Here is a 27778-nt window from a genome sequence, read left to right on the forward strand (position 1 = left end):
CCTCCTGGACCGGGACCGTGAACGGCGCGGAGCCGAGTGTCGGAGCTCGAAGCTTACGGGACCGCTCCCGCCTAGCCTTCGAGGTCAAGGCCTGGCAGTCGATGCACGACTCCGCAACGTGGTCGGGCCCCCAGGCAGTAAAGGCACCGGCGGTGGTGGTCAGTCACCGACGAACAAGTTACTTGCCTTCGGTAACTATGTATTTGTAAGAAACATTAGTTAGTTAGATTCCTCACCTTAGAATATCCCCAGGCGTCCTGCTTGATCCGGAAAGATTTTTCATCCGCAATACCCTTTGCGCGTCTCTAGGCGTAGTCTGCGGCTCCGCGTCCGTCGTCGGCGGCGTGCGCCGGAATGACGTCGTCGGAGTACTTAGATGCCGCCCTCGCGCGCTGACGTCGGTTCTTGTACATAGCTTTCCGCGCCAGGAACGCAGAGCCATGCAAGAGACAGACACTGGTGCCAAAACATCTAGGGCCCTAGAAAGGATAGCCTTAACCCTAGAAGTCGGTTCGCAGAACAGGGAGGATGGGTGGGTCGGTGAGGAATCTAACTAATGTTTCTTACAGATACATCGTTACCAAAGGTAAGTAACTTGTTCATCTGAAAGAAACACGTTAGTTAGATTCCTCACCTTAGAATAGATACCCCAGCAATACCAACCCCGGTGGTGGGTCTGCGAACCAAGATCACACCAGAAAGTCCTGGAGAACAAAACGGCCAAAGAAGCAATCTCTCCGGACTTGGCTGTCCAGGCAATAATGATTGGCAAACGTGTGCAGCGAGGCCCACGTTGCTGCCTGACAGATGTCCTGCAAAGGGACTCCCCGTCCCAGGGCAGTAGTAGCCACTGTGGCCCGGGTGGAATGGGCTCTCTGCCCTACAGGAGGGTCCTTTTTAGCGAAGGAGTAACAATCCTTTATGCACAATACGACCCACCGTGAGATGGTCCGCTTGTGTACTGCCGTTCCTTTCTTAGCACCCACGTATCCAACAAAAAGCTGGTCGTCCACCCGGAACTGTTTGGTGCGGTCCAAATAAAAGGACAGCGCCCGTTTTGGGTCCAGACGGTGGAGCCTCTCTTCCTAGGATGCGGAAAGAAGGTGGACAAGGTGACAGATTGCCCGATGTGAAAGGGAGTTACCACTTTTGGGAGAAAGGAAGGACGAGTCCGGAGGACAACCTTGTCTGGATGAACAGAAAGAAAAGGAGGCTTAGACGATGATGCCTGGAGCTCACTCACCCGTCTAGCCGTGGTGATAGCTACCAGGAAAGCAGTCTTAATAGTCAGACGAATGGGACAATTGTGAAGAGGCACATCAGAAAGGTCAAGACTAAATTCAAATCCCACTGAGGCATTACGAAGGGGACAGGAGGAAACATGTGAGTAATGCCCTTAAGGAAACGAGAAACAGGGGATTTGAAAAGAGAAGGCTGATCAGGAAGTCGTAAGAAAGCAGAGATAGCTGATAGATAAACTTTCAAGGTGCCCAGAGCAGAACCCTGCTGGGCTAGAGAGAGAATAAAGAGGAGAACCTCAGAGAGGGGCGGAAAGGGCATCCACAGCCTTTGCTGTGCACCATGCCACAAATTTGTTCCACCTGCAGGCGTATACCGTTTTAGTGGAGGGACGCCTGGCTGCCAGAATAACGTCACAGACTTCAGGAGGCAAGTCAAATGGCATCAACTGTCGCCTCTCAATCTCCACACATGGAGGTGGAGACAGGACAGATTCGGGTGGAGAACCGTCCCTGGCTGCTGCGACAGAAGGTCCTCCCGAAGAGGCAGTCGTGTCGGAGGATCGATTGACATTGAGTAGCTCGGGATACCAGTACCTTCATGCCCAATCCGGAGCCACTAAGATGACTTGGGCCCGGTCGCGCCTGATCTTCTTCAGCACTCTGGGCAGAAGTGGTATAGGCGGAAAGGCGTACAACAGACCGCAACTCCACTCGCGACGTGAAGAGTCTCCGAGCGAGTGCCGCCTTGGAAATTCCAACGCGCAGAACTGCTGACATTGCGCGTTCTCTTCGGTGGCAAATAGATCTAACCAAGGCTCTCCCCACTGCTGAAAGAGACCTTGCGCCACCTCGGATTTCAGACTCCATTCGTGATCCATCATGCACCGGCGGCTGAGTTTGTCTGCTCTGGCGTTCAGAGAGCCCGCCAGATGTTGAACCACTAGGGTGTTGAACCACTAGGGTGACGCCCTGGTGTTCCAGCCATGTCCAGAGGCACAGAGCGTCCTGACAAAGGGTCCACGACCCCACCCCGCCCTGCTTGTTGCAATACCACATGTCGGTGGTGTTGTCCGTGAACACCTGCACCACACTTCCCCTGACAGAGGGAAGGAATGCCTTCAGTGCAAGTCGGATCGCTCTCGGCTCCAATAGGTTGATATGGAGCAGAGTATCCGCCGGAGACCAGAGTCCTCCGATCTCCGCCTCCCCCATGTGGCCACCCCCCCCCCCCCCCCCCCCCCATCCCAGGAGGGACGCATCCGTCACTACTACGTGCTCCGGTTGGGGTAGGGAGAGGGATCTGCCGCTGACCCAATCGCGGTTCGTGAGCCACCAAAGCAACTGCTTCGCAGTGCCCTCCGAGATCAAGACATGGTTGGACAGATTGCCACAATGCTGGGCCCACTGAAACTTCAGGTCCCACTGCAGAGCCCGCATTCGCCACCTGGCGTAATGCACAAACAGGATGCAGGAGGCCATCCGCCCCAAAAGCCGCAGCACCAACCTGACCGAAACCCAGGATAGAGGCCGAAAGATGGGAATTGGAGCCTGAATATCCCGGACCCGCTGCTCTGAAAGATAGGCCCGGCACTGCGCCAAATCTAGAACTGCTCCGATGAAGAGCTTCTGGGAGGGTCTCAGGTGTGACTTTGGCACATTGATGGAGAACCCCAGCAATTGCAGGAGGTCGGCCGTAGTCTGGAGGTGGGAGACGACTGCCTGGGGCAAGCCTGCCTTCAACAGCCAGTCATCGAGATAGGGGAAGACTGGAACCCCCGATCTGCGCAGATGAGCTGCGACCACCGCCATCACTTTCGTGAACACCCGAGGGGCACTGGTGAGGCCGAAGGGGAGCACGGTGAATTGAAAATGCTCCTGACCCACCGTGAACCGCAGGTAACGCCGGTGGGCCGGCAGGACTGGGATGTGAAAATAAGCGTCCTGCAAGTCCAACGCAACCATCCAGTCTCCTGGGTCTAGGGCAGCCAGAACCTGAGCTAAGGTGAGCATCTTGAACCGCTCCTTCCGGAGGAAGGCGTTGACGCTAGTGAGGTCCAAGATAGGGCGTAGGCCCCCTTTGCCCTTCTTAGGAACCAGAAAGTAGTGGGAATAGCAACGACTACCTACTTCTGGACCAGGAACGCGCTAGACGGCCTCTTTGGCCAAGAGGGCTGTAACTTTCTCCCAGAGAAGATTCAAGTGATCCCCTGACATGCGGTGATACTGTGGTGGCATGGTTGGAGGGGTCGTCTCGAAGGAGTAGCCCCTTCGGACGATTTGCAGCACCCACCTGTCCGACATGATGGAACGCCAGTGGAGCAGGTGATGGCGAACTCTGCCGCTCACTGGCGTGGAATGGGCCTGAAAGCTCGGACTAGGAGGGCTTTGAGGCGGATGCTGCTGGGGTGGATGTGGACTGACTGGCACGTTGTCCTCCAGTACCGCCTCAGCGGAATCCATGTCCGTGACCGCGTGCAGGTTGGTTCTGCGGCCGGTGACTAGGTGGACGTGAGGAGGCGCCCCTTCCTTGGCCACGAAAGGCGGAAGTTTGCGGCCGCAGGGCCGAGAGACCCAAGGACTTGGCCGTAGCCCGGGAGTCCTTGAAACGAGCCAGCGCGCTATCCGCCTTCTCACCAAAAAGGCGAGTGCCATCAAAGGGCATATCCATGATGGTACTCTGGACATCCCCCGAGAAAGACGTGGACTGTAGCCAGGCGTGGCGACTAAGCGCCACCGTGGTAGAAATCGCCCGCCCCAGCCAGTCCGTGGCATCTAGTCCACACCGTATGGCATGCCGTGCCGCATCTCACCCATCAGCAAGCATCTGGGTGAGCCGTGACCGGGCCTCCTCCAGACACAGGGGCAGCATGTCCTCCACCGTATCCCACAGAGAGTGGGAATAACGGTCCAAGAGGCAAGCGGTATTCAAGGACCGCAAACCCAAACTCAGGGAAGAGAACAGCTTCTTTCCGAACTGTTCCAGCCTCTTGAATTCCTGATCCGGAGGAGCGGATGGGAAGGAGGATTCGGAAGTCGAGGCCTGGATAACCAGACTCTCAAGAGTGGGGTGTTGGAACAGAACGCTGGGGTCGCCCGGAGCAGGGCGGTGGCGCCGGGCCACGTTCCGACACAAAGGAGGTACTGTGGAGGGGTTGGACCAGGTGCCCTGCAGAACGTCTACGAGTGCCTCATTGAACTGCAGCAGGAGCTCTGTGGATCTTGCTGACGGTTGAAGCACTTCGGGGAGGACGTTAGTCCTCACGGCCACAGCAGGCAACTCCAGCCCAAGGTCATCGGCTGCCTTGCGCAGCACCACTGAAAAAGCTGCACCTTCCTCCGAGGCCACAGTCTGAGGAGAGATGAAACTAGCGTCCAGGGAGGTGTCCAGACCACTGGTATCCCCAGTTCGTCTGCCCAGTCCTGTGAAAGGTCGGCCTGTCTGGCCATAGGGTCCTCAGATTCCTCCCAGTCGCCCCCGTCATCCGATTCCTGATAAACAGGAGGAATAACCGGAGCCGGGCGGTAGATGAAATGCTCATGAATCGGCGTCTGATGCGGCGCCGGGCCCGGACCGGGGCTAAACCAGGGAACGACGTCGTCCGGGGATGGCGCCGAGAGTGGAACCAGTGTCGGCGGAGGAGGCGTCGTGAGGTCGACCGGCGCCGGCAGAGATCCAGGCCTGGATCCCTCTGGGACCTGCGGCGTCTGGACCAAAGTCGTTGCCGGGGCCAGAGCCGCGGGCTCGCGAGGTCGCCCAGTCAAGCCCGCTGGGCCCAAAGGCGCGCCGGCAGGCGTCGACGGCAGAGCCAAGCCCCCTCATGGCCGAGAGGAAGGCGCTGATCTCCGCCGGAGTCGCGTCAGTCCCCGGGACCGGCGGGTATAGAAACTGACGCGGCTCCTGTGGCTCCGACGGAGCCGCGGTGTGGGACCACCCTGACCCTCGACTGAGTCGCACGACCAGCGAGGGGAGTCCGAAGAGCGTGTCGCCTCTTGGACTTCTTCGAGCGCTTCGACTTACCCGAAGACGACGAGCGATGATGGTGACTGCGGCTCCGTGACCGGGACCGTGAACAGCGCGGAGCAGAGTGCCGAAGCTCAAAGCTTACGGGACCGCTCCCGCCTAGCCTTCGAGGTCAAGGCCTGACAGTTGATGCATCGTGGTCGGGCCCCAGGCAGTAAAGGCACCGGCTATGGTGATCCGTCACCGACATCAGTCGATGACAAGGAGTCCCAGGCCTTAAAACCAGGCATCCTACCGGCACCAGAGTCGAGTCGACAGAAGACCAAAAAGAGTCAAAAAATGACAAAGGGGTAAGCTCTTCCTGGATCTGCGCTGTCTGGCGTGGAAAAAATAAGAACCGACGTCAGCGCGCGAGTGCAGCGTCTAAGTACTCCGTCATTCCAGCGCCCGACGACGGACGCGGAGCCGCAGACGACGCCTAGCGACGCGCAAGGGGTATTGCTGACACCAAATCTTTCCGGATCCACCCTGACGCCTGGGGATATATTGTAAGGTGAGTAATCCAACGTGTTTCTTTCAGATATTGCTTTGCACTAGATATCCTACTGATACATTTATTAATTATTACGGATCACAGGTATGCATAAATAGAAAACTGAGAAAATAACTAATTTGTAACTTTTTAAGCTCCCATCTGCAGTAGTTTCCTTATGAGGATTGGATTTTTGGGTTTCATTGAAGGACCTTGGATTCCTGAAGCAATTTGAAAGGTAGAGCACTGGTGTTGATTAAAGAGTTTGCATTATGAAACCCCAACTATTTTTTATTTTTTTTTAGGAAGCTAATTATTGAGGAAAAAGTAGCCAGAGTGTCGGAGTGATAGTCTGCGATCGGGCAGAATCTAAAGGGAGCATGCTCTAAGTGCCACCACTGGATCACAAAGAACTGCTACAAGGTTTGGATTTTTTGCATACCTGAACTATACTCTTTTGACAGAGTCCCAGCCCCAGATACTGAAGGCTAGGGCGAAGCAGAGGTGGGCTCCCTATACCACGTCACAGTTTCTGAAAATAATTGCTGTAAGACCTTGAGCTGTCTAACAATGTGGAGGAAACTGAGGTGGCACAAAGAGAGGGCTCAGATGTGGAAGTGGGCACCAAAACAAACGGAGAAGGTGTTGAAAGGCATGCGGTGAAGAAGTGCCATGTAATAACACAGTGGGACCAAGGAAAGCATTTGGACTAGCCCTTGAAAGCTAACCCAACACCAAAGGCAATGGTGATCGAGGGCAAACAAAAGCAACTCAACCAGTTTGAAACCGAAAGATGCCATTGGTGGTAAACCCTCAAAACTAACTTATTTTGAAAAGGGGACTGGTCATCAAGGGGAGACAAAGAGCCTTGCGAGAACAAGGTTTTGGTGCCAAAGAGTGAGTCTTTGGAGCTCAGCGTTTAACAGAGCGCTCTCACAGGAAAAAAGTAAAGTAGCCTCAAAACCAAAATGAAGCTGATGAAGAGAAAGAAGTTCAGCTTCCTCAAGGGATATCTCAAATCACTGAAGCCTCAGAGAAAGAACAGGAGTTATTTGTCGGAAAATCCAGTTCCACTTTCTCAGAGTCTCGGGAGGAAGAAGAGAACCCCCAAAAGGTCTATTCAATCATGAATTCCTCCAAGATACAGAGTCTGCAGAAGAGGGGTGGCAAGCTATCCAGACAGACCCCCCTGTAGAAGGGAGGCACTTACTCTCCAAACCTTTACTCCCTCAATGACATTGCAGCGTACAACACCCTGGTTGAAACATTAGCTGCCACATATGGGGTGCAGCTGGAGGAAAAGACTGATTTGTCTTTCCGCCTAGAAATCCTAATGCCAGCACAGAAGAAAAACCAGTTCCTCCCAATACTATCCAGTGACCTGGTCCAGGGACCGCCTCACCCAAAGCTATTACTACCAGAGTGACACAAGCCAGGTCTTTGGAGTAGTGCATTTTTTTGGGGGTTTTTTTGTTATTCAGAGGCAATGTGGCGACAGATTCCATCTTTGCCATTGCACTCAATAGTACACATTCTCCCACTGCTGCAAGGCCCCCTCCGCTGCCACCCAATGGCAAATTGCCAACTCTACCACGCTACTTGGTAGCTAGGACCTAATGCAATAACTCACATAGCAGTACAAGAAGAGGGCAAAAATGCTCATCCAGGACAACAAGACTTTCTCTAATATGGGCATGAAAACTGCACTGGATGCAGCAAATACAGGCAGCAGACTGCTATGTGAAGGTACCATCCTGAAAAGACCTGCATGGCTGAGAGTTGCATGATGCATAGGCAGGGGGTTCTTAACAAGCAAGATACATGATTGGCAAAGACTCGATCTAGCTGCAGATTCCTTACCTTGGAATATTCCCCAAGCATCAGAATGGCTCTGGAAAATCTTGAGCAGTACCTCTGCGTGCCGGTAGGTGGTTGCAGCTGGCTCTGGTTGAAGCATGACATGCTTGGTGCTATATAGGCGCCACCCCAGTGCGCTGACATCAGTCTCTTTACGTGGCTCTTCTGTGCCAGAAGCACAAAGCTACAGAAGAAGGCATGTTTACCACTGTGCAAAAACTTGGGGCCTATTGGGACATTTTTAGTTAAGAAGATTGGTTCTTAGAAACAAGGGTGTTGGAAGGGTCGGTAAGAAATCTGCAGATAGATAGTCCCTACAAGATAAGGCTTTACCAAGGTAAGTAACTTGCTCATCTGATAGACTTCTAGCCACTAAATCCTTACCTTGGAATAGATACACAAGCCATTCCTCCCTGAAGGTGTGTATGTGAACTGGTTCAGACAAAGTCCTAGAATGCCTGTCATGACGGACTGAACTGTAAACGCAGTAGTGTTCTGGTGAACGTGTGCAAGGATGCCCTTGTAGCAGCTTGACCAGATGTCCAGAATGGTCACAGCTTTCACTCTGATGGAATGAGCCTGCAATTCTGAGGGGATTGCTTCTCGGCGAATACATAGCAGATCTTAATGCTGTGTCCAGTCCATCGAGACATGGTCTTTCTTTCCTATTCAACTTCTTCGCTCCAGTGAATCCATAAAGAGCTGATCGTCCATCCATTGTTCTTTGGTGTGATCAATGTAGAACGACCATGCTCCTTTCGGGTCCAAGAGATGCTGTCTCTCCTCATCCTTGGAGTGATGAGGCTTAGCAAAGAAGAAAGTATGATGCTTTGGTCGACATGGAAGGGTGTTGCCACTTTCAATAAAAAGGAGGCACTGTTAGGGAGATCCACTTTGTCTGGGAAGACCTGGGTTTAAAAGGTGAGCACATTAAGGAGGTTAAACTCAAAATAAGGTCCCATTGGGGCATAATGAAAGGTTTGGGGGGAGGAAACAGATGTTGAAGACCTTTCAGAAAACATATCACACCAGTTGACTTGAACATAGAGAGTTGATCCAGCAACCACAAAAAAGCTGAGATGGCTGAAAGATACCTCCTTAACTTTGTCCAGAACAAGGCCTTGCCAGGCACACCCACAAAACGAACATCACCACTTCGGACAATGCTGTAGAAAGAGTCATCATGTTTTTCAGTGCGCCAAGCCACAAACTTGACCCAAGGACATGCATAGAGTTGAGTTCACCTGCCATGGCATTTCAAGACCCTGCCATGTTTCGAGACCAGGAAAACGTCCTGACGTTCCATCCTTATTCAGAGGCACAGAACCCGCTGGCATAGGGTCCATGACCCCACTCCACCCGGTTTGTTGCAGTACCATATGGTGGTAGTGTTGTCCTTGAACACTTAAGCCAGCCTTCCCTGGATGAAGGGATGGGAAGCTTTCAACAAGTTGATGTGACGACTAGACTGGGCAGGTTTCCGACTTTGAGTCCTTCAAGGGTTGTGGGAACCGCAGCCACTAAAGGACCGGAGGGGGGATTGGGGGAGGGGGGCGCTGTATGCTGTGGCAATGGATGTGTCTAGTAGCCCCTACCATAGCCGCGTGATGCAAAATTAGGCTGGTATGGGGCTGTGGAGAGTCCCAACGACCAGGTGGCGGCATCTTTGAAGCGCTTGAGTGCTGAATCTGCCTCGTCACCAAACAGGCAAGTGCTATTAAACGGCACTTACTTAAGGGATGCCTGGTGTGGTAGGGATTGCACTAGGTTTAACCTTGGACATGGAGTTCCACCACGGAGTGCAATGTAATGGGCAGGACCACCTCTGCCTTCCGCATCACCATGAGAAATAAAGCCCCCCCCCCCCCCCCCTTTACATAGCCACACTAGGAGGAGAGACCAGGCCAGGGTCTGGTGAGGTGTCCTATCTGCAGTCCAGGGCTCCTAAAGCAGGAAAACAATAGGGATCCTTTCCAAGTGTATTCCCCACAGGGCCTGTCAAAGTAGAGGCACCACTGGTCTGGGGTCTAGTAAAAGTTATAGATTCCCAACCGGAGTCCGTCTGGATCCAGGAATGGATCCAAAGAGCCTGACTGGCACAGAGGGCAAACCCGCTAGCGGACATTCAGTAAGGTCACCTTCTGAACCCCTGGGCCGAAGGCATTTGAGAGGGGTCAGCTTGCCCAAGTAAGAGGTGCATGTCCTTATAATCTTTTTGTTTGGTGGGGTTTGCTTTGGAAAATTCTGGCAGGCACGGAGAAGACCCAGACTCTGACTTTGTGAGAAGTGAGAGCGGAGCCTAGACTTGTGGTGGTGTTCCCGTGCCTGTTACTATGTCTTGGACCGGCACGGTGAAGTCCTAGAACACTTTGACTTCTTGGTTGTCATCTTCTTCTACCCGTCGAAGAATTAGACCTCGATGACCGACTGTAACAAATGGGCATGGGACCTTCCATATGACTGGGACCAGGAGAGGTACTGAGTCGTCTGGTGCCAAGGGACTAGGAGCTTCAGTGCAGGTTCCAGGACCATCAAGGAGTCTTGGTCTGGCTCCAGGCACCACAAGCAAACCAGGTGAGTGTCTGTCACAAACATGTGCCTGTAGCAGGCTCCACAGGGTTTAAAACCCACAGGTTTCGTAGCGGATATCTCTATGGCACACTGGAAACATAGCTAAAAAAAAACCAAGTTGAATAAAAGCATTTATAATAGGTCTATGGTAGCTCTTCTAGATCCGTGCTTATGGCGTTGGAAAGAAAAGCACTGATGTCGGCGCACTGAGGTGGCGCCTATATAGACGCCAACGCGGAGCCAATCTCTGCCACCTACAGGCACACTGGCGGTGCTCAAGATTTTCTAGATTCAGTCTGACGCCTCTGGAATATTCTTAGGTGAGGAATATGCGGATAGAAGTCTCTATCAAATATAATATTTTTGACCCAGTTGTGGAATAAGTGAAAAAATGAAAGGACAGTTCAGAGGTTCCTTTCAAGGTGGCTCCACGCAGAAGACTGCCCACTAGAGGGCGATCACAACTTGTTGAGGATTTTTTTTCTCTGCAGACTCACAAAGCCCCTTTTACTCCCAGGTATGTCTGTAAGGTGTCGCATCTTTTCCTCCTTTAAATAGGTAGGTGCCCTCAAGTTTCTAAAGGGTGGGAAAGGATTGACTGGCTACATTTCACAGCAGGAATAAAAAATGCACTTTAACCTAAAAGTAGAAAATAATGCATAAACAGGACAGTATTTGTTTAGTGAGTCTTCACTAAGCTGTGATAATATCTCAATGTGCAGTTCAGTTAAACTGAATGGTAGAATATTGCAATACATTTGAGGAAATGAGGTGTAGTATATGGTATTATAGCCGATAGGATACCAGGTTCCCTCCCTCACCATGTAATGCACTTCCCAACCCCTTTAGGACCAGAAGGTTTTGTTTGTCAAACCTTGATCAACCCTGGATAGCTTTGGCTCTGAGAGGCAATGTTTACACAAGGGAACCAGTGTAAAGCATTTTAAAGAGCACTAAAACACTTGAAGAATAAATGGACGAAATTATCAAGGAATACGACACCAACTTCTAAACATAGACTGAATTTTTATGTATTTTAGACAACACAATGAAAAAGATCCACCGGAGGGTTCTGGAGATATAGAATTTACAAGATGTATATAATCAGTGCATTTCACTCAACAGTGAGCAACCATTGGCAAATTCAAAAAATTTGACTCCGAAACCTTTGCACCAAAAAGTTAGGTTTATTGTGATCACTTACTCACTTTATGCAACTCCAGTAGGGAGCCAGTCTGGGGGGGACCAGCAGGGTCCTTGTAATCAGCTACCTCCGCAGATAAAGCAGTCTTCAGGCAGTTCTAGGCACCTTTCCCCCTTGCAATAGATTTCTATGGAAGTGGTCCTGATGCAAGGGATGGAGTATGCTCTAGGATGCTGTGAATGCGATGTGGTTGACTGGGTCTTCATGCGGCTGCTCCTTGGTCCACAAAATGGCTGAAGTGGTCCTAGTCACACCGTCCAAGTCCCTCAAAGTCTTCTTGGTGCTGGTAGAAGTTCAGTCGCCACTGGGCTAACATTCGCCCAGTATTGTGGTCACAGCCAAATCTTTCCCTCTGCGATAACTCTGCTTCTGGGCAACCAAGCTGCACGCTCTTGCACTCGGGGAACTCTGGTGCAACATTGAACGGGTCCTGATCTCTGGTGCTGCACAGTAGCGGTTGGCGCTGTCCGAAGTTCTTGGCCAGCAACTTGCCCCAGCAGGCTTCTCCTCTGTGGCCCTGTGCTGTAAACAGGAGGTCCGCGAACTGACCCTTGGAGTCTCTTTGCTTTGATTTTGATCCGGAGATGATTTCTCCACAAGCAGGACACAGCAGGCACAGTCCCTCTATGCACCAAGTTCAGCAGGTGTAGTCCACGCCAGTGCAGCCTCTTTGCCGGTTCCACGGGGCAACATTGCAATCCTTCTCCCAGTTCAATTTTGTGTGCCATATTTATGCCCAGAAAATGCCCTTAGGGTAAGATGGGGTTGGTAGCTGATAGGCTACCATGCTCCCTTCCTCCTGATGACCACTTCCAGGAAAGTGTGGCAGCTGGCTATTCCAAGATGCACTATTTTGGACTTACCCAACATTACAAAACCTCTCTCAGCATCCAAAGTTCCCTAGCCCGACCCAGAGTTGTGGTTACCAAGTTGGCTACTTGACCCCGAAAAACTGGTTTACAGGTTATCCCTCTCCTTCCCAGGTGCTAGCTAGTCTGCCTTAACAGTGGGACTGTCCTTCTCCCAAGTGTTCCCCAGTTGCTGTTCAAAGGCGGCTTAAGCTTTGATGCTCACATTTTGGGCCCACACCCATGTGGCTTCCTCCAGGAAGGAGGCAACACCTCTTTTTGTGGCGGCCTCTTATGTCCTTTCCTGGGACATGTTAGCACGTCTCCCGAGGAGAGCAGAGAGCTGTCTCGGGCTCAAGCTCTTAGTGTGACCGTTAAGGGCACACGAGATTGAAGTCAACAAATGTGCTACTTTGTAAAAATTGCATGCTGTATGAAAGTGCCTCTTTTGGACATGGTTAGCCCCCATTTTGCCCTGGAAAATGATGTAATTTTGACTGGAATGGCACAGGGTCCCTGCCAACCACATCCACTGTGCCAGAGCTCCTTCCCTAAATTGTACTTTTTGTTTCCTAATTGACATCACTTCAGTACCCCTTGTAAGTTCCTAGCAAATGGTACTACTTGTACCTAGGGCATTGCCATTGAAGAGGTACCCCAAGGGTAGTAGCACATATTGTGCCACCCTAGGGAACCCTCACCAAGGCCCTGCACTCTGCCATTGCATACTGCATACCTTGGTGCAGACAAAAATGAAGTCGATATGGCACACATCCCTGTGTGCCATGCCCCGAGACACTGCATCGGATATAGGTAAGACACCCATATAGCAGGTCCTAGCCCTATATCTCCTATGAGGGCATATCTGCACGAGCAGATATGCCCCTGCAATATCCATGTCGATTCCTGGATAGTGTAAGTGATCAGGGAAGCCATAGTAAGTACATGGGCTAGACACTCATCATTAGAAATTCCCCAGCTCCATGAGGGCTTCACTGAAGTATGGGATGTTTGGTACCAAACATCACGTCCTAATAAACCTGCACTTTTCCCAGTATCCGATTTATTAAAAATCGCACACAGAGGATCCGTTTGAAGGTTCCCCTAAAACCTACTAACTCTGTGGTCACCAACTGGCCTAAGCAAGCCTGCTACCACCAGACAGTGTTCTGACCTCCTGGGGTGAGTGCCTGCACGCTCAGAGGTCTAGAGAAAAGGCCTTACCTGGGCAGAGGTGTGGACACTCCAGGAATGGAGCCCATTGGCCACTACCTGTCACTCACCTGTACTGCCCCTAAATCTAGTGTTTAGGTGGCATCCCCAGACCCTAAACATCGCCTCCTGACAACCTAGGAAGAACCGGACACCACTGAGCTGCAAAAGTAGAGCATACTGCAGAGAACCACTGACTTGGCCCCAGCCCTACTGGCCTGCCTGCAGCCCTCGACGATCCTGCGCCAAAGACAATTCGTCCTGCAGATCAGCAACCTCAAACTCTGTAAGGACTGCCTGCCTTTGACAAAGATCTCCTGGGAACAGTGGATCTGTAAACCAGCTTCAAGCAAGGCCTCTGACCTGAAGAGCCACGTAAGCCTGCTACCGGTTCCACCTCTGCCCCCGTATCCAGCCAGAGTCCAAGTGACTCATCAGTTCCAGCGAGATTCCCCAGCGATCTGCTCCGGTAAGCAGTTTTCAACACCAAAAGGCACCCCTGCACCCGTCTGCCCTGGGCCTTGGTGAAGAGGACCAAAGGTGTCCCTACATCCCAGAGCATTGCAACTTACCTCTCTAGCTGTTGGTTTCCTCCAACCTGCCTCCTGGCCTGAGCCTGCAGCCCTTTTCTGATTTGCCCTTTTTTAGCTGTTGTAGAGGAAGGTGACATCCGTGGTTCCCACAAGACCTATTTGGAGGAGGGAATCTTTTACTCTTAGGCCAAAGACCCCAAACCTGGTTCCAGGACAGAAACTTGATTCCCAGTCCTCAGGCGGAAGCCGGGAGCTGGCGGTACGCTAAGATTCTTTTTAAAAATTGTGTGTGTTTCACTAGCTGTATTCTGTTCACTTTCAAAACCACAAAGCCTACCTGAACTCTTTTAGGGCGGAAATCCACTGCCCACATACCACTCAGCCGATTGATCGCTGCAGCGGTAATTGTTTGTTTAGCGGCCTCCATCGCCGGCGTGCTCGCTGACCACGCCCCCTCGAGGCCACACACCCCTCTTCACCTCTTATGTGCATAGGCAGGAAGCGCAGCGGACGAGCGCAGCGGGAGCGCCGTTTGCGCGCCGTTTGCGCGCCGATGGCGCGCCTACGGCAAGCCCGTCCGCGCCCCGGCAGCGCACAGGGCCAGCACCCCTGCTGATTCTACACTGCATGGGACTATTCCCCCTATCACATACAACTCAGACGAACTGAGAGCTTTTAATCACAACCTTTTATGTAATGGCGCCCACTGGAATGTCTTAGACTCCTCCTCACGAACCTGTCCAAATTGCTTCTTTAAATTTAGCCCCCCTAATCCCTCCTTCCCCCAGCTTAACACAGCGGATGACCCACCTATTCAGGCTGCCCTTATCAATGCACGCTCCCTATCAAAGCACTCAGAGGAAGTATATGAATTCGTTATTGATAAGAACCTTGACATCCTATTCATCACGGAGACGTGGTTGAATGAGAGCTGCGCCCCAGTAGTTGAGCTGGCTGTGCCCAGAGGGTTTAAGATCACCAGACAGGACCGTAATAAAGGCAGGGGAGGAGGCTTAGCCGTGATCTACAAAGAGAAATGGACTCTGAGGATAGAATGCACAGGAAGGATTGAGGATGGAGAAGCTATGGAATTCTCCCTAGCACTATCCCCCAATTTACTCTGGGGGGGACTATTGATCTATTGCCCACCGGGTCCTCTAGGCAATTTTATCAAATCCCTGGAGGAGATCGCCATCCAACGTGCACTCTTCCTAATGCTGTGAGATTTTAACCTACATATGGACACGAGCTCTGCCCCCGGAGTTAAAGAGCTGAAAAATCTGTAGTTTGGCTCAGATGGCTCAACAGGTGCAATCTGCCACTCATGAAGGGGGTCATTGTTTAGATTTGGTATACTCTAACTTTAACATCTCTGCTGATCCACCCTACCCCATTACATGGTCAGACCACTTTCCTGTTCACTTCTCCTGGTTCATAAACAACATCCGTGTGTCATCCACACCCAAGCCTGGGGAACGCCCTAAAAGAATTGATATTCCGGATCTAGTGGAGGCCCTCACCCACTCCACCCCAATGAAAGCACAAAATTTGGATGAAGCTGTAGACAACTTCTCATCCTGGATAGACTCCTCCATTAGGTCATTACCAAAAAGCAAAGGAAAAAACAACCATAGGATCACCCCCACTTCCCCCTGGTATACTGAGCAATTAAAAATCTTAAAAATAGGATGTAAGGCGCTAGAGCGAATATGGAGAAAGAACTATTGTCCTACTGCTAAATCGGAACTCTGTGCAGCCCAAAAAAGTTACTACGCAGCGATTAAAACAGCTAAAGGGGAATTCTACGCGTCTAGAATTCAAAAAGCTAAAAACAACAGTCGAGAAATTTTCTCCATAGTTAAAAGCTTTACTGCCCCGGTAGCAGAGAAGACTTCAGTTCCGCCCTCCACAGACTGGTGTGAGCAACTATCCACTTTTTTCATCGAGAAAATTCAAAAAATTCAAGACAGTCTGAATAACCCTGACCAGCCACTTGCCCCGCAATCTGATCTAGCCTTAATTTACCAACCACCTCCTCTTTCACTTTCCCAAGTAACTAAGGCTAAAGCAGAGATGACCAAATTTACTCAGGTCGAAAATATAGATGTTATGACCATATTAAAAACTCTGAAGTCAGGGTCACCTATAGGTCCTTGCCCTGCGAGGGTCCTAAATGGAGTAGCCGAAGTAATTACCCCTATGGTCACTGCCCTGGTCAATGAATCCCTAACTTCAGGAATTTTGCCCTCCAAGTGGAAACAAGCCAAACTTCTCCCTCTGATTAAAAAAAAAAAAAAAAAAAAAAACCTCCGCAGATTCATCGATCACCTCCAACTACAGGCCTATATCCCTCCTGCCAGCCCTTGCTAAAGTTTGCGAGAAGGCTGCATTCCGGCAACTTGAGAGATTCGTGGAATCTTCTGAGGCTCTACATCCGGCCCAATCAGGCTTCCGCACCTCTTTCAGTACTGAAACTGCATTGGTGGAGATGGCAGAGGCCATCAGGGAATGCCTTGATGGAGGCGGCAGAGCGGCCCTTATTCTTTTGGACCTCTCTGCCGCGTTCGACATGGTGCCCCACCTCCAGCTTCTATCTAGGCTGGAAGACATTGGCATCTCGGGCACGGCATTGGAATGGATCAGGTCTTTCCTATCTGACCGGACCCAACAGATTTGGTTACCTCCCTATCACTCCTCTAATCGAAGGGTAGAAACTGGAGTACCCCAAGGGTCGACCTTAAGTCCCCTTTTATTTAACATTTATTTAACTCCTTTGATCCGGCTGGCAGAGAACTGGGGTGCTAAGATTATGGCTTACGCCGACGACACCCAGCTTCTCTTCACCTGGAAAAAGGAGAACTTGTGCACCTCTGGAGTACGCCAATGCCTATCCTCTGTATTTGCCTGGCTAGCTAGAGCTTGCCTCAAATGCAACGAGGATAAAACAGAAATTCTGCTCTACGGCCAATTTCCCACTGACTTTAAGGAGTCTATTTGGCCCAGTGAATCAACATGCCCAACGGGAGAGAGTGGGATAGCCAAGAACCTGGGTATCTGGTTTGGAGCAGACTTATGTTTTCGCGACCAGATCTCGTGACTGGCGGGGACGTGTTTTGGAACCCTGACCACTCTTCGCAAATTCTTTCCCCTTCTTCCTCAAATGGCCAAAGAAACGGTAGCCAGAGCTCTGGTGCTCTCCCGTCTGGACTACTCAAACGCCCTTTATATAGGGGCACCTGACTACCTGATCAGAAAGCTACAGGTAGTCCAGAATGCAACGGTGAGACTCATTTTTAACATCGCAAGGAGACTCAGCGTTTGCAAACAGTTGAAGGAGCTTCACTGGCTTCCTGTGGCCCAAAGAGTGCGCTTTAAAACTTTGGTCCTCGTTTATAAAGCCCTCAATGGACCGTGCCCTTCCTATCTAGCCAAAAGATTCACTCTCTACCTCCCGACCCGTCAGCTGCGATCTACCTCCAGAAAGCAGGTGGTCGTCCCCAGATTTAAGAGTTCGCCTGGGTGGACAATCTGACGGTAAAGGGAGCTCAAATGTGGAACGCCCTGCCAGACGCTCTCAGACACTCTCCCAATCTGATCAATTTTAAAAAACTGCTTAAAACTCACCTCTTTCAAATCCATGAATAGCTGACTCCTTTTACCACTCTGATTCAGTTTCGTCCCCGCGCCAGGACAGTCTTGACTATCGGAGCGCGTTATAAATCCACATATAACATAACACATAGGAGAGAGGTAGTGCCTCAGGCATTTAGGGAATTCCTTCCAACTTTGGCCCATGACATCCCCTTAGCTGGACACCTTGTTCAGACCAAAACTTGTAGTAGGCTAGTCAGCCACTTCTACTGGTCAGGGATGCATGGGAAGGTGAAGGAGTTTTGTAAGTCCTGTTTCACCTTTCAAGCCAGTGGCAAGCAAAGTCGGCACCCAAAGAACAAGTTACTTACCTTCGGTAATGATGTATCTGTAAGAAACATTAGTTAGTTAGATTCCTCACCTTAGAATATCCCCAGGCGTCAGACTGGATCCGGAAGATTTTTCGTCAGCAATACCCCTTGCGCGTCGTCTGCGGCTCCGCGTCGGTTGTCGGCGTCGTGCGCCGGAATGACGTCGTCGGAGTACCTAGACGCCGCCCTCGCGCGCTGACGTCAGTTCTTGTACATAACTTTCCGCGCCAGGAATGCAGAGCCATGCAAGAGACTGACACTGGTGCCAAAAAATCTAGGGCCCTGAAAAGGATAGCCTTAACCCTAGATGACAGTTCGCAGAACGGGGAGGATGGGTGGGTCGGTGAGGAATCTAACTAACTAATGTTTCTTACAGATACATCGTTACCGAAGGTAAGTAACTTGTTCATCTGAAAGTAACGTTAGTTAGATTCCTCACCTTAGAATAGATACCCAAGCAATACCATCCCCGGTGGTGGGTCTGCGAACCAAGATCACACCAGAAAGTCCTGGAGGACAGAACGGCCAAAGAAGCCATCCCTCCGGACATGGCTGTCAAGGCAATAATGCCTGGCAAACGTGTGTAGCGAAGCCCACGTCGCCGCCTGACAGATGTCCTGCAAAGGGACACCCCGTCCCAAAGCAGTAGTAGCCGCTGTGGCCCGAATAGAATGGGCGCACAGCCCAACAGGAGGGTCCTTTTTTGCCAAGGAATAACAAATTTTGATGCACAAAACGACCCACCGAGAGATGGTCCGTTTGTGCACAGCTTTCCCCTTCTTAGCACCCACGTATCCAACGAAAAGTTGGTCGTCCACCCGGAACTGCTTTGTGCGGTCCAGATAAAAGGAGAGCGCACGTTTTGGGTCCAGACGGTGGAGCCTCTCTTCCTCTTTGGAAGGATGCGGAGGCGGAAAGAAGGTGGGCAAGGTGACAGACTGCCCAAGATGAAAGGGGGTCACCACTTTCGGAAGAAAGGAGGGACGAGGCCGAAGGACAACCTTGTCCGGATGAACAGAGAGAAAAGGAGGCTTTGATGATAAAGCCTGTAGCTCACTCACCCGTCTAGCCGAGGTGATGGCTACCAGAAAAGCAGTCTTGAGCGTCAGCAGACGAAGAGGACTATTATGAAGAGGCTCAAAGGGAGCGCACATTAGAAATGTGAGAACAAGATTCAAGTCCCACTGAGGCATTACAAAAGGGACAGGAGGGAACGTGTGAGTAATGCCTTTTAGAAAGCGTGTAACTACAGGGGACTTGAAAAGAGAAGGCTGATCAGGAAGCCGCAAGAAGGCAGAGATGGCAGCAAGATAACCTTTCAAGGTGCCCAGGGCAGAGCCCTGCCGGGCCAAAGAAAGAAGAAAGAGGAGAACCTCAGAAAGAGGGGCGGAAAGGGGATCCACAGCCTTTGCTGTGCACCATGCCACAAATTTGTTCCACCGGCAGGCGTATACAGTCTTTGTGGAGGGATTCCTGGCTGCCAGAATGATATCACAGACTTCAGGAGGCAAGTGAAATGGCCTCAACTGCCGCCGCTCAATCTCCACGCATGGAGGTGGAGGCTGGACAGGTTCGGGTGTAGGACCGTCCCCTGCTGCTGCGACAGAAGATCCTCCCGAAGGGGCAGACGTATCGGAGGATCGGTCAACATACTGAGTAGCTCGGGATACCAGTACCTTCGTGCCCAATCCGGGGCCACCAAGATGACTTGGGCCAGGTCGTGCCTGATCTTCTTCAGCACTCTGGGCAGAAGTGGTATAGGCGGAAAGGCGTACAACAGACCGCAACTCCACTCGTGACAAAAAGCGTCGCCGAGCGAGTGCCGCCTTGGAAATTCCAACGCGCAGAACTGCTGACATAGCGCGTTCTCTTCGGTGGCGAATAGATCTAACCAAGGCTCTCCCCACTGCTGAAAGAGACCTTGCGCCACTTCGGAGTTCAGACGCCATTCGTGATCCATCATGCACCGGCGGCTGAGTTCGTCTGCTCTGGCGTTCAGAGAGCCCGCCAGATGTTGAACCACCAGGGTGATGCCCTGGTGTTCCAGCCACGTCCAGAGGCGCAGAGCCACCTGACAAAGGGTCCACGACCCCACCCCGCCCTGTTTGTTGCAATACCACATGGCGGTGGTGTTGTCCGTGAACACCTGCACGACACTTCCCCTGACAGAGGGAAGGAAGGCTTTCAGTGCAAGTCGGATCGCTCTCCACTCCAACAGGTTGATGTGGAGGCGAGACTCCGCCGGAGACCAGAGGCCTCTGATCTCCGCCTCTCCCATATGGCCACCCCATCCCAGGAGGGACGCATCCGTCACTACGACATGCTCCGGTTGGGGAAGGGAGAGGCTCTTGCCCGTGACCCAATCGCGGTCCGTGAGCCACCACTGCAACTGCTGTGCAGTGCCCTCTGAGATCAAGACATGGTCGGACAGGTTGCGATGATGCTGGGCCCACTGAAACTTCAGGTCCCACTGCAGAGCCCGCATGCGCCGCCTGGCGTGATGCACTAGTAGGATGCAGGAGGCCATCAGCCCCAGAAGCCGCAACACTAGCCTGACCGAAACCCAGGATAGAGGCCGAAAGATGGGAATCGGGGCCTGAATATCCCGGACCCGCTGTTCCGGCGGATAGACCCGGAACTGCGCCGAATCGAGAACCGCTCCGATGAAGAGGAGCTTCTGAGAGGGACTCAGGTGTGACTTCGGCACGTTGAGGGAAAACCCCAGCAAATGCAGGAGATCCGCCGTAGTCTGGAGGTGGGAGACGACTGCCTGGGGCGAGCCCGCCTTCAACAACCAGTCGTCGAGATAGGGGAAAACTGGAACCCCTGATCTGCGCAGATGAGCTGCGACCACCGCCATCACTTTCGTGAACACCCGAGGGGCACTGGTAAGGCCGAAGGGGAGCACGGTAAACTGAAAGTGCTCTTGACCCACCGTGAACCGCAGGTAACGCCGGTGGGCCGGCAGGGCGGGGATGTGGAAATATGCGTCCTGCAAGTCCAACGCTACCAACCAGTCTCCCGGGTCTAGGGCAGCTAGAACCTGAGCCAAAGTCAACATCTTGAACCTTTCCTTCCGGAGGTCCAAGATAGGGCGTAGGCCCCCTTTGCCCTTCTTGGGAACCAGAAAGTAGTGGGAATAACAACCACGACCTACTTCTGGGCTCGGAACGCGCTCGACGGCCCCCTTGGCCAAGAGGGCCGAAACTTCCTCGTGGAGAAGATTCACATGATCCCCCGAGATACGGTGGTGCTGTGGTGGCATGGCTGGAGGGGTCGTCTCGAAGGGGAAGGGAGTAGCTCCTTCGGACGATTTGCAGCACCCACCTGTCCGATGTGATGGACTGCCAGTGGAGCAGGTGATGGCGAACTCTGCCGCCCACTGGCGTGGATGGGCCTGAAGGCTTTGAGGCGGATGCTGCCGGGGTGGATGTGGGCTGACCGCATCGTCCTCCAGAACCGCCTCGGCGGAAACCACGTCCGCGACCGCACGCAGGTTGGTTCTGCGGCTGGTGGCTAGGCGTACGTGAGGAGGCACCCCTTGCTTGTCCACGAAAGAGGCGGAAGTTTGCGACCGCGGGGCCGAGAGGCCCAAGGACTTGGCCGTAGCCCGGGAGTCCTTAAAGCGATTCAGCGCACTGTCCGCTTTCTCGCCAAAAAGGCGAGTGCCATCAAAGGGCATGTCCATGAGAGTGCTCTGGACATCACCCGAAAAGGACGTGGACCGCAGCCAGGCGTGATGTCTAAGCGCCACCGTGGTAGAAATCGCCCTACCCAGCGAGTCCGTAGTGTCAAGCCCACATCGGATAGCATGTCGTGCTGCATCCCTCCCATCTGCCAGAGCCTGGGTAAGTCGTGTCTGGACCTCCTCCGGACACAGGGGCAGCACGTCCTCCACCGTATCCCACAGAGAGTGGGAATAACGGTCCAAGAGACAGGCGATGTTCAAGGACCGCAGGCCCAAACTAAGGGAGGAGAACAGCTTTTTGCCAAACTGGAATCTTGGAATCCCGGTCCGGCGGAGCGGTCGGGAAGGAGGATTGGGAGGTAGAAGCCTGGATAACCAGGCTCTCGGGGGTAGGGTGTTGGGACAGAAAACTGGGGTCGCGCCGGAGCAGGGCGGTGGCGCCTGGCGACGTTCCTGTCCACAGGAGGAACTGTGGAGGGCTTGGACCAGGTGCCCTGCAGAACGTCAATGAGGGCCTCATTGAATTGCAGCAGAGGCTCAGTGGAGCTTGCTGCAGACTGAAGCACCTCAGTGAGGACGTTAGTCCTCACAGCCACGGCAGGTAGCTCGAGCCCAAGGGCTGCGGCCGCCTTGCGCAGCACCACAGAGAAAGCAGCACCCTCCCCCGAAGCCACAGTCGGAGGAGAGATGAATCCAGTGTCTGGAGAGGTATCCAGACCACTGGCCTCCCCCAGTTCATCTGCCCAGTCCTGTGACAGCTGAGCCTGAACGGCCATAGGATCCTCGGATCCCTCCCATTCGCCCCCGTCATCCGATTCCTGGTATGCAGGAGGAAGGATCGGAGCCGGACGATAGACATAATGTGTCTCCATCGGCGCCGAACGCGGCGTCCATCGACGCCGTAACGGCGTCGGGCCCGGAGCGGGGCTGAACTGGGGCTCGACGCGGAGCCGGCGTCGGAGGTGGTACCGGTGTCGACGCCGGCGGAGGAGGCGTGACGAGGTCGACCGGCGTCGGCGGGGACTCGGGAACGGGTCCCTCGGGCACTTGCGGCCTCCTCCTGGACCGGGATCGAGAGGGGCGCGGAGCCGAGTGGCGAAGCTCGAAGCTTACGGGACCGCTCCGTCTAGCCTTCGAGGTCGGGGCCTTGCAGTCCGAACACGACTCCGCGTCGTGGTCGAGGCCCAAACAGTAAAGGCACCGGCGGTGATGGTCCGTAACCGACATCAAGCGGTTGCAGTCAGCACAGGCTTTAAAACCAGGCATCCTACCGGAGTCGAGACAAGATCAAAAAGGATCAAAAAACGTAGTCAAAAAAGACTAAAAGGGGTAGCTCTCCCGGATCTGCGCTTACTGGCGCGGAAAAAGAAGAACTGACGTCAGCACGCGAGGGCGGCGTCTAAGTACTCCGTCATTCTGGTACACGACGCCGACGACTGACGCGGAGCCGCAGACGCCTAGCGACGCGCAAGGGGTATTGCTGAAGAAAAATCTTCCGGATCCAGTCTGACGCCTGGGGATATTCTAAGGTGAGGAATCTAACTAACGTGTTTCTTTCAGATGCACCCCTTAATCCCACCCTAGTGGTCGCGGTTCCATTTGAGAGGGTAGGGATTGACTTTGTTGCCCCCTTGACCCTCCTACAGCATCAGCTAACAGATTTTTCCAGTGGTAGTGCATCATGTCACCAGGTATCCTGAGGCTTGTCCCCATAGGACTACCACTGCCCCTACAGTGACTAGGGCCCTCACTGGTATCTTTGCCAGAATGAGCTTCCCTAAGGAGGTGGTGTAAGACAGAGGTACCAACTTCATGTCTGGCTACCTGAAATACATGTGGAAGGAGTGTGGAGTGGCCTACCTATTCACTACCCCCTACCATACACAGTGTAATGGTCTTGTTGAAAGATTCAACAACACCTAGAAAGCCATGATAGGTGGACTCCCAGAAAAGGATGGGATGTCTTGCTTCCATGCATGCTTTTTGCTTACAGGGAAGTGCCACAGAAGGGAGTGGGGTTCTCCCCATGTGATCTTCTTGTTGGTCTTCCTGTCAGTCGAACCTAAGCAAGATATAGTTTACTATGGCCTTAGCCTCTGCTCCAGGATGGCTGAATACATAAAGAAGACAAATAAAAAGCTTGAGACCAGCCAGGAGCTCCAGAAGCAATGGTATGACCAAAAGGCTGCTATGGTTGGGTTCCAACCAGAGCATAAGGTGTGGGATTTGGAGACATTGGCTCATAGGGCTGTCAAATAACAAATGGAGTGAGCCCTATTCCTATTCCTATCCTGGAACGAAAATGGCAGGTCACCTATCTGGTGGACCTTGTATCTGGCAGGAACCCCAAGAGGGGCATCTATGTCAACCGCCTTAAATCATATTCTGACAGGGAAGATGTGACCATGCTCATGGTTCTTTCTAGATAAGGATCAGGAAGCAAAGAGTGTACCTCTCCCTGACCAACAATCCAAAAGATTGGTCACTGGAAGGAGTCGGACACCCTCACTGCCCACCAGCATACTGATTGCATGCAAGTCTTAAATCCTTTTGCTGAGCTCTTCACTTTGCCCCCTGGTCAGACTAGCTGGTGTACCCATGATGTGGACACTGGTGAAAGCCTAGCTAGCAAGAATAAAATATACAGGCAGTCTGATCATGTGAAAGAGTACCAAAGCCGACGTATGCATGGTGCTGGAATCTGGAGTCTTAGAGCTATCCGAGAGTGCCCGGGTCAGCCCAGTTGTCTTAGTTCACAAGCCTCATACCAGGGTGGTAAGAAAGAATTGAGCTTTTGTGTGGCCTATAGGGGCCTCGATGCTGTGACCAAAACCGATGCACACCGGGTGTGCTCCTGCATCGTCACCAGGGCTCCATGGCTGCTCCAAGACCGCTGTGCTTCAGCAGGTACCTCTGACAAGGGGTGGCATTGTGCTCTTGTTCCTCCTGGACACTTCGGTGGTTTGGACTCTGTCCATCTGCTTTCAGGTACTTCTCGTCTAGAATCCACGTTTCGGTTCCACGGCTCTGGTCCATGAATCACTGTAGCCTCCGGACTTCCAAGACCCTCCATTGGCTTCAACGTGTGGTTCTGACACCTATGCACCTGTGTTACCTTGTTTAGGTACCCTGGTTTCCTGGGTATCCACGAGTGAGGTGGCTCTCCAACCTTCCCTGATCCAATTGGTGTCCTCTGGCTCCTTAATGTGTTCTCCTATGGACGTGTGACCCAGTGTAATGACTCCGCACCTGGGTGCCTTGGGGTCCCTAGTTAATCACCTTTTGGAGTTCCTTGCTTCCCCTGGGCTTCTCCATCTTTGGGTATCGGTCTCATTTTGGTACTTGCTTTCTTAACTGTTTGTTTTTATTTTTTTAGGTTTTTCTTATGTGTATTTGACTTCTCCCTGTAGGAGATATACTAAGTTAGTTATTAGTGTTGTGATAATAAATACTACTGTATTTTTGTAAATACTTCTGTATTTTTGTAAATACTTGTGTGGTTCTTTCTTGTGCAAAAGCTTGCTGACTATCTGGTAAATGCACCTGCTTTACACCCACCTGAATAAACCTTAGCTGCTTTCCACAGCTACCCCTTGAGAGCTTTGGTTATCGGGGACCTAAACACTATCACTAAGGGTGGCCTGGACTCTGTGCACAGTGCCTCACCATATGTGGACACTATATACAGAGTCAGTCTCCTAACTCAGATGGCCTTAAATAGATGTTGATTTTTCATGTCCTCCATACCTGTTTTTTGTTCGTTTACCAAAACGTTTTGGATTATGCAGCCTCTGTGAAGACTTAAACCAGTTGCATAACCATCTGATAGTACCATGTGGTTGTCTGCTTTATGTAATTTTGTAGTGCTTTTCCCTCGCAGGACTCCTACAGAAAGCAGGTTGTGATTGATGGAGAGACTTGCCTCCTGGACATCTTGGATACTGCAGGTCAAGAAGAGTACAGTGCCATGAGAGACCAGTACATGCGTACAGGAGAGGGCTTTTTATGTGTCTTTGCCATCAATAACTCCAAGTCTTTTGAAGATGTCCATCACTACAGGTCAGCACATTCAATTTTCCTCCATTTTCTTAGCTGTACCATTTGAGTAATCTACAATTGAATAAAAGGCATTACAGCATAACTTGCAGTTGAGTGGCAAATGTACTGTAAAAGTAACATTAGCCTTCACTTGCCACCGCCTTTTAGCTTTGCTACTTTCAACTGCTGAGTTTATTCCTTTGAGGATAAAAAGATAAGCTACCATGCATGATACTTGATCTGGCAATTGCCAAGAGGAAGATGGGATAAATCCAGAAGGAAGAGAAATAATGAATGCCAGCCTGCCCTAGATTTGTGACTAGATCTTAGTATCATGCTGTTGTCTTGGTGCTAGGATTTGGCACTACAAATCTTAAAATTGAACATCAGTAGCAACCTTGATCTAATGGCAGATCTCTTTATAATGGCCATCTCTTCATGATATCCCATCCCATCCCTTCACATCAAAAGACCGATTTAGCAGCTCTGGATTTGAAGTGATTTTCCCAGCCTTAAACAGTAAAGGCACTGCATTGTGAAAAACATGGGTACTCCAGAGAAGAGCAGTATCCTGCACAAGTGTTCTAGGCAGTTAACTACACATGCCTAAATTCTTCCTAGCTTTCATAGTCTTCTGCCCCAGATTTCCATCCTCTTTATGTAGATAATACACGGTTTCTTCACATGGGTATCACTAAAACAGTGACCAATTGAATTTATATCAAAATACATAAATCAGTTTAACGCCTGCTAAAGCGGGTTCTTTTTAGCTACTGCACGCCAGTTTGTAGGACTGTGGAGATCAAGGGTACTACTCGTATCATTGCATACTTTAATTTATAAATTGTATATAGCGCTAGCTAGACCTGAGGGTATCTTAGTGCTTTACATATAATTCGAGATCTTTTAATTGAAGTGCATACATATACACAAAGACAATTGTTAGGCAGTCAACGTAGTTAAAATATGCGGACATCAGAATAGCATAAGTTAATGGAGTAAATGACATAGTAGACAACTGAATCAATCTACTGCCGCAACATGTCTAGTCTGTTTGGGTGTGAGCTTTAGAAACGTATCCCAGTTTGTGTGCGTTTTGAAGTATTTGTTGATGAGTAGGTATTTAAGGTCTAGTTCAAAGCAGGAAAAGGAGGGGTTGCAGCGGAGATCATTTAGGAGTGAGTTCCTGATCCTGGGTTCATTTCCAGAGCATGAGCGTGTCTGAGAAGCTCCAACTCCCAAACTGAAAAAGAAATCCTCTGAGTCCGGACTCTTCCTGCTTTCAAAAGTTTGGTATCTGGATAGTTGAGGTTATGTATATGCAGTCTTGTAGATGCATCTTCATTCCAACTGAGGTTTTTGGGGTCCGGTGAGATGTGCTCAAACTGTTTAAAACCTGTTAGCAGCCGGGCAGCAGTGTTGAGAACTGTTCTAAGGAGGGAGGGGGCAAGGTGATTTTTTCAGAGTCCCTGTGAAGATGGAGTTGCCATAATCCAGTTTTGAGGACTAGAGATTGCACTACTGTCTTAAAATCATCAGGGGGAATGAATGGTGGTTTGGGCGTGGCTTGGCCTGCAATCGAGTCAGACATGTAGCTGTGGAGCTCCGCCAACTGCTCCCCTCCCTGGTCGCATTACTCTGCTTATATCTGAGCTGAAGGGGCTGCCGCCAGCTAAGACTTCTCCTGAGATGGTCCTGACGTCCCAGTGAGCGAATGAGTGGCCGGAAGCTGTGAAACACTGAAGCGGACCCCCTGCCTACGCTACTGCTGAGCGGCTCCGAGACATCTGACGTGATGAGGTACATGGGGCCGGGGATTGGCTCCACCCCCTAGGCCCCGATGTGCGCTGTGGCCCCATCTCACCTCCCGGATCACCCATTGCCGTGGATAGCCCAGAATCAGCCTAATAGACACCAAGAGGGGACGCGGTGAAAGTCCCGCCTTGCCCCGGAATTAATCCTACCACCTTCAAGGCTACCGGTCGTGGAGCGCTGTTGCCGCCCTTCATGCGAGGCCGAGGTCTGACTCCGCCCACTGGGCCTAATCAAGCGGAATGAAACTGGGTCGGCATGGAGGCCGCGACCTACTGCCAGGACTCTGCGCTCACTAGTGAGACTCAGACGTGGGAAC

The 27778-nt window shown here is 51.7% G+C and overlaps 1 protein-coding gene across 1 annotated transcript in view; it reads left to right on the top strand.

Moving 5' to 3' along the window:
• LOC146809488 (GTPase KRas-like) overlaps positions 1-27778 on the top strand; it is a 194178-nt gene that overhangs the window by 110080 nt on the left and 56320 nt on the right. Inside the window, exon 3 of the mRNA XM_085616336.1 lies at positions 25490-25668. Within this exon, the coding sequence (XP_085472462.1) occupies positions 25490-25668 (179 nt within the window). The remainder of the gene's footprint in view (positions 1-25489; positions 25669-27778) is intronic.

The sequence above is a fragment of the Triturus cristatus genome, chromosome 7, assembly GCF_964204655.1.
Source record: "Triturus cristatus chromosome 7, aTriCri1.1, whole genome shotgun sequence".
NCBI lineage: Eukaryota > Metazoa > Chordata > Amphibia > Caudata > Salamandridae > Triturus > Triturus cristatus.